Genomic DNA, 7,718 nt, shown 5'->3' with positions numbered 1-7,718 from the left:
ATTAGCTAGGATACTAGCAGTAGCGCTAGACTAGCCTTAGGACCCTGTCAGTTTGTTTGGTATTCCAAAATTACCCCGTAAATTTCATCTCCTCTAGCGAACAGAGCCGCCGCACAGAGCAGCCATGGCGGCGGGACGAAGCACCCCACGCCCGCGCCTCCCTGCTACTCCCCTCTCCCTCTAGCTTTCCTCCGCCCTCCGCCTAGCTCGGCCGCCCGACCCCCTCCATAAAACTTCTCTCTCCGCACGCCGGAGGGCATGTCCAACCCAGAAAAGCCGCGCCGCCGCCCCTCGCCGGACCCCGTGGCGGTTCTCCGGGGCCACCGCGCCGCCGTCAACGACACCTGCTTCCACCCTACTCTGCCGCTCCTCTTCTCCGGGTACTCCCCCTAAACCCTGAACCCCTTGCGATCAAACCCTTTTGAATGCGATTGTGCTGTGCTCTGATGCTTCATGCTTGGTCCGTGATTTGGTTCGTCCAGCGCGGCTGACGGAGAACTCAGAGTCTGGGACACGGCGAGGCACCGCACGGTCTCCTCCATCTGGTAAAGGTTCTGCCTCTGCACTGCAGACTGCAGCAGCGGCTGATTCGGTTTTGGGAGGTTGGCTGTTGATGGCGTGTGATTTTGTAGGGCTCATGGCGGAGCGGCTGGGGTGTATTCGATCGCTTCTGGCGCCGGACTTGGGAACATGATTGTTAGGTGAGTGAATTGAGGTGAATTTTTTGTCAGGAGTACTGGTTATTGGATATCTGAAAAAATAGCTCCATGGATGCAGTGGCACCTTGTTGCTAGAGAAGATTTTTTTCTTATCCATAGTCAGTATAAGCACGACTTAGATATATTTGGAATACTGTTGCTGAATCAGTGTAATATCTCAGAATTGAGTCACAGTTGCTGAACATGGCTTTGTAGAAGGTGTACTGTACTGTAATTAGAATTAAACCTCGTAGGAAAATTTATATATACCTGAAACCATCTAAGAGCTTTTTAATTTCTACACTACTTCCATTGCATTGCAGAATGTAGTCAGGAGATAATTCTTTTGAGGCTAATTTTGTGCATGTTTCTTTCCACTGTGATGATTTTGGTTGAATTCTCATGAGTAACTTTTTTTTTATTTTATTTTGACACAGCCAGGGCAGGGATGGTTTGTGCAAAGGATGGGTTATTGAAGAAGCTGGGCTCTCACGGTATGACTTGCTGCATGTGCAGTCGTAAGACGCCAAGGGTTGACATATTTTCGTTTCGAAAGGAAAGTCGAGACCTGCCATATTATATAAATGATGCTATTGATCTTATCGTCAAACTAAGTGCGACACCCACAATATCAGTTAGCAATGAGCAGATTCAGGATATTGTTCTGATTACCATTTCATCGGAATTGCTTAATTCACGTTGTCTGACAGCATCTGTCATAGCTTATAGGGAAGGCACACCCTGTATGGTGCTTTTGGTTTTTAGACAAATTTTATGTTGTAGGCTTGTAGCCATCCATTAACTGTAGTGGACTAGTGGTATCCTTTCAAAGAGATTCTGAATTAACCAGGTGTTTGTGGAACCACAAATTCTCTTTCCTATATATCTTCACCCTATGATTGGTCTAGATGTGCGCAAAACTCTCCATTTTTCTTGTGAAGTATTTTTGGGGATAAGCCAAAATGTCAATGGTTCATGTGGAGATCTGGAAGACAATATACTTATTAGCAGGCTTTGTGGCCCATGCACAATCTATGAATTCCTATTGAATTTATAAATCCGGTATTTGTGTTCCTGCAGGAGGCCCATATTTACAATCAGTACAAGTACATACCATTTCTGCAAGTTGTCACTGGTTAAGGTTCCCTGTTCTGCACATGGCATACAATCTGGCTTGAGTTGCTCTAATAGTGACACTGAGCCACACAGAGTACTTAGTGGAGAAAATGCAGGATCACGTGATGCAAATCCTGCAGGGGCAACCCAAGAATACGAACAAGGTAATGTGCGGCCATTTCAGAATCCAATAACTTTTGAAGGCGGCATTAGCCTGTTAATTGTACTATATGCACTTATTAATTATTGACTTAGTATGCAAGTGCCTGCCTCTCGGTAAATGGACAACTACATACATTTTTTTTTTACAATTTCGATGAAAGACCCTACTGTAAAAAGATGGTCTTATATAACACTTTGTTGACATTCAAATATGCCATCAGTAAGAAGAAAGAACCACACTGTATAGAAAATGCCGCCCGATAACTTTTTGTTGAGAAAAGGAAGCTCTTTCTGCATTGCTGACTTCATTATGCATTTGCTAGGCAGTTCCTCGGATGGACAAAATATATTGGCAATCGCTGGTCAAGAATCTTCCGAGGTTAGTTCCAAAATATGCTACTCTTTTCCCTAACTTGGTGATCAATATATATAATTATTGATTTAAATTTAATATAATGCGATAAAGCAAACCTCGCTGTAATTTTGTGTTTTTGTGTTTTTTCTGTTGCTTTTGTTACCTCTGCTTTTATGTTGTAACTTCAAAATAAAACCTACAGATTGAACTTTGGGACATTAAAAGTTCAAGGAAGATAATGTGCTTGCCGCAAAGATGCAGTGCTAATGTGACAGTTCACCCTACCAAGCAAAGAGGTTTGTCTTCACTCGTCACCACTCTAGCTATAGTTATTTTTGTGTGTGTGTGACAAAATACCAAGTGTAGGTTGAACCTAGTGTGTATATCCGGTGGTAACTTGATGTCTGGTTTAGTAGAACCTTGGAGTAGTAGACTCTTAAATATCTGAGCAGCCTCCACCATTTTTGCCGTTGTCATTTTCTTGTCTACAACTATTGAATTAGTATAGTAGTCTGCATCTTCAGTACAATCACAAAACTCCTCTAAATTGTTCGATTCTATTTGAGTATCCTCACTATTTATTCTTCTAAGTAAAAAACTGTAATTCTGTTGATCGTAGGTCTGTGCATGGCCGTGCAAGCTTTCATCCCATGCGAATCTGGAGGCTATATAAATATTTTATCGAGGTTAAACTTTTTTGCAAGCCAAATATTTTTGTAATTAATAGTGCAAGGTATTTATTGTATGTGGCAGCTTAGTGGAGTATCGAAAGAAAAACTATTGAACTCTTTTCAGTAAAACACTATTGAGCTCTTTCTTATGTCAATTGTGGCTAAATATGGATCTTTGTCCAGGACCCATGCTCTCCTTTATTATCTGGCCTCTGTTCCGACTTCATTTGTTTGGGAATCTAGGTTCGAAGTGCCATGTAGTAATCACAGTCTCACAGATAATAAAAAAAATGTTAAATATGTCTCACGTGTTATATGGATAGTAACAATGACATGGAATGAAAACAGTACTCAAATGCTGTAGCCTGGTTATATTTCACTTGAATTAGCGTTCCACTATATATTTTAGATAGTACTAACAAAAATCATCCCTCCCAGTTGTGGAAAGCTATACTGGTCAAAATCATTATGGTTAGTGTAGGGATGCTGTTTTGTGAAGTGTATAGATCACTATTTGTAGAGTATAGTGAAGTGTAATAATGACCATATGCAGTGCATATATATGCTGTTAGCCGTAACCATCGCTGTGTGTATTCCTGGGGTATGTGCGATGGTATTGCTGATCCATATTCATTTGATTAGCTCTCAAAGTTTTTTAATTATGAATGCAAAAGCATGTAATTGATATAATTGCAATGGGAAACAACAAAACAACTTTCTCTTACATAGAAAATCCATTAATTGAAGCGAGTCTGCTTCAAGGGTTCAATCATTTAGTAGTATGTGATGAAGCTTTTGACCAGTCACATTATGAACTTAAGTGATATCTCATTCTTCACTATATTATCACAATTCAATATGATCTGATATTCAATAGTTAGGACCTAAGCTTGAATCATTGATATACAATCCCATAGTATGCTTCTGGAGTTGGTGAAAGCTACTTTTATAGTTATCCAGAACATAAAACTTTTTTGGTCATTTTTGTTTGACAGTATTTAGTTTCTTACCTAAACTGTCTATTCTCACTGATAGATGCCAATATGTTCAGTTCAACAATCTGTCATTTTTATGAAGAAACGTCACTTTTCAACCTTGAACTACTGCTGTTCACTTTCAACCTTGAACTCTGAAGCCGGTTGTTTTTAAAATTTGAACTGTTTCAGGTTTCGAGGTTGGGCAGTGAACTTCTGCAATAGTTCAGTTTTGGAAAGTGTACTTGTTTCTTTTATTAATAAATCTTGCTTTTCGACCACCAGTTATGAAGATGGAAGCACTCTTTGGTGGGATGTACGAAATCCTGGGTCACCTTTATCTTCAGTGAAATATCATTCGGAATCAGGTCTCATGCTACAACCTCTCAGTTTTAACTCTGTTGACTTCCCATTTTCAAGAGTAGTTATTCTATCTTGCTTTGATTCGATAGAATGAAGCAATGTATGATCTAATAAGATGCAGGTGTGCAGCTTTATCCATTGCTATCGATGGGTTATGCACCGGTGGGATCTCAGGAGGCGCTGATAGTAAAATAGCCATGTTCACCCTTGATCATCAGAAGGTGTGACATCAATTTTCTTATGTTTTATTCCTGCTATATAAGATATCCTCCTTATCATGAAAATTCGTGCTGTGAATACAAATCTTTGTTATATACTTGTAGTAGCCTACAAACCCGAATGCACCTTGAAATCTTTATTCTTTACGTATTATGTCACTTCCAATACAGATTTCGTAATACTCTTGAAGTATACGCTAACACAATCATGCATCCATGAAGTGCTTATAACAATTTACCGTTACACAGAAGACATGTAAGGACTAGGATGTGCTTCCTGTGAGATGGAGCACTGGGGTAACACACCATCAGTTAGGGATTAAGTCACAACTGCCTGTTACTTGTAGAGATACTGAGATGATATCAAAATGTTTGGTTCCCAGAATAACTGGATAAAAAAAAAACTTGGCAGGCTGCTATAGTTATCCGGGATTTGAAAAAACTCGAGGTGAGGGAAAAATGGAGAACATATATCTTTTGCATTCATCAATTCTATGTAAAAAAATTGATGGTGCAGTGTTATGTATTATACTATTATATATACCTGCTTTTCAGAATCTCCATATCCAAATTACAGCTACATTGAGATTTCAGTTTTAACAGTTTTCACACTTCAATGTTGGCCAGATTTGGAACAATAGGTATGTGTGATAACTGATAGGTGTGGTGCTAGCTAGTTTACACTTGTAAGGAAAATCGAGCATCTCTGTATGATCTACCTCATATTAATTCAAACTCAATAGCTTGACATATCATATCCTTCTGTGATTTCTGCATCCGTTTCATCACATGCATCATCTGTGCTGGAGTGCTTACAGTTTTATCTGAGAGACATAACTTCTAAAAGTCATAACTGAAATGTAGTTGTCTTGATTGCAGGGCACATTTTCTCTCAGGAATGAGATAGAAATTGAGCGATCTGGTATAACCGGCATTGCGATTCGTCCAGATAACAAGATTACAGCAACCGCTGGTTGGGATCACAGGTTTGTTTGTTTTCCCATTCTTGGCTTGTATCTTTTACAAGAGATGCTAATACAAGAAAGGTGCATTTAGAGCCCGAGCTCACTGGAGCCCTCTATTTAAAAAATTTGTAAACGGCATTTTAAATTTTCAAAAAACCCTGAAAAGAAAATGCACACAGGGGTAATGATGTCTACTTGAAATGTGCAATATCTCAATCTGAAGTACGATGTATTATGGGATACACAAAGAGATAAAATCCAACAAGATTTGGATGTGCACTATTCACACATCCTAGATCTATAATTTTTTATTTTTTTGTATATAGTAGAATGTAGAATAGAACGTATTTCGGATTGAGACTTTGCACACTTAACTTATACATCACTCCCTATATTTACATATTTTTTTCAATTTTTTTAAAACTGTAATTATACATTTTTGGAATGTTCAAAATAAAGGGCTCCAATGAGCCGGGATCCAAAATAACACACTCGCTAACCTTTTTATTGGCTTCATAGTTCAGATTTCCTGAGTCAGTAACTGCATCTGATTTGATACACTACTATTCAGTAGTGGGCTAAATGTACCTAAATGTGAGGTTTTTGAGTCGCCGAGCCAAGTTGAGTCACCAGCCCTCTGGCTCGACGATTAGTCAGTCCAAGTCGCCAATTAGTCGAAATTAGTCGTGAGTTGCCCTAGTTTCTACAAAGAGACTCGGCAATTAGTCAGCAACTAATCAGCGACTCAAAAAAGCATGCCTAAATGGAATGGAATATAAATTAATTACATGGATGGCTCCTGATTTTTGGTGCTAATAAAAGGGCGTGGGCAACTTCTTTTAATCATGTCTTGTGATTGGCATGATCATGACTTGTACCTGGCATGGAGCAAGGCAAAAACCATGGAAGAAGTCAATGACAGTTGTACCATGCTGAGAGGCAAACTAATTGAGAAATAGAGCAGTCGTGCAAGCTAGAGAAGAGATGTCGAAGAAAACAGGAGTTAAGCAAAGATAGCAGGGACATCATTGCAAGGAGTCCTGCTTGAGATTCCATCGCCCCTTCCATTCAATCTTAATTGTCCTTACCCCTACTCTCCAGCCCTTCTATACAGACTCACAACCTCTTCCAAGGTTGTTGCCCAGCAGCTCACCATGGACGCCTAGATATTCTATTTCTATGCATGTCATGGTGAGCCATACTCCATGTCGTCCAGCCGTCCACCCTTGGCTAGCTTTACACTTGGGCGATGTTCTTCTACATGACAAACATGCTTCTAGTTGTTTATATATGCTTACAACCGTCGCGTTTGTGTAATCTTTGGTGTGTTGCATCATTTTCAGGATTCGAGTGTATAACTACAGTAAAGGAAATGCTCTGGCAGTTCTGAAGTATCACAGCGCTACGGTATGCAGCTGCGTTCTCGCATCCACATTTTCTTTTCGCGTCTAGCATCCCTCAGTTAGTCTCAAGATTCAAGAATGTAACTTTCAGTTCTCTTTACGTTAATTGGAATTTGAATATGGCCCACACGATCAGCTCAATTACTTCTTTACATACACTTGGCTGAATTCCACTTACATTTAAGTTGTATGCTTCTTTTGCTGCCAGTGTAATGCGGTGGCTTTCTCACATGACTGCAAATTGATGGCCTCCTGCTCGGCGGATACCACGGTTGCATTATGGGAGCTGTATCCTCCCAAAACACCCAGCAAAGTTGACATTGCAACAGAGGAGGTTGAGAAATAGCAATCTGATAGTGATATCATATGATCATGATATTTAAAACTTGGTGAAGATCATACATTTAGAGGACCTCTAGAAATAGCGTGCCTGTGAAAATTTGGAAAAATGGTACAATATGATGTTCTGTAACTTAGAAACTTGTTAACTTACTGTAACTTGACTTAGCTTGTAACTCAATGTCGTTTGTTGTACAATAACTTAATTGCCCCGCCTTGCAACCGATCATTCGTTTTTTTCACGAAAAAGGGCATGCGTCTTCCTGCCACTTTATACATGTCTTTTTTCACAATTTTCCAGAACTTGTGGACTTTTGGGGCTAAATTACCATACCATGTAAAAAAAGTCCGGTTTGAAGGACTTATATTGTTAATTTAACCTGCTAGAGTTGATAACCATTTAGAGTACTGAAATTAATATTCAGAGATTTGTGAGCTTGCGTTTACTTGTTAT

The 7,718-nt window shown here is 39.5% G+C and overlaps 1 protein-coding gene across 1 annotated transcript; it reads left to right on the top strand.

Annotated features, from left to right (window-relative positions):
- The first annotated feature begins 236 nt into the window (after positions 1 to 236).
- Positions 237 to 7,503, top strand: LOC124668129 (protein DECREASED SIZE EXCLUSION LIMIT 1-like). Its single transcript, XM_047205326.1, has 13 exons — positions 237 to 380; positions 483 to 545; positions 633 to 701; positions 1,136 to 1,192; positions 1,779 to 1,978; positions 2,300 to 2,355; positions 2,534 to 2,627; positions 2,951 to 3,017; positions 4,262 to 4,344; positions 4,469 to 4,560; positions 5,437 to 5,543; positions 6,866 to 6,929; positions 7,134 to 7,503. Exons 1-13 carry the CDS (start codon positions 259 to 261, stop codon positions 7,269 to 7,271), a joined length of 1,212 nt encoding a protein of 403 aa, XP_047061282.1. The 5' UTR covers positions 237 to 258; the 3' UTR covers positions 7,272 to 7,503.
- Positions 7,504 to 7,718: the final 215 nt, after the last annotated feature.

The sequence above is a fragment of the Lolium rigidum genome, chromosome 1, assembly GCF_022539505.1.
Source record: "Lolium rigidum isolate FL_2022 chromosome 1, APGP_CSIRO_Lrig_0.1, whole genome shotgun sequence".
Lineage (NCBI taxonomy): Eukaryota > Viridiplantae > Streptophyta > Magnoliopsida > Poales > Poaceae > Lolium > Lolium rigidum.
This window is presented reverse-complemented; position numbering and strand designations above follow the sequence as displayed.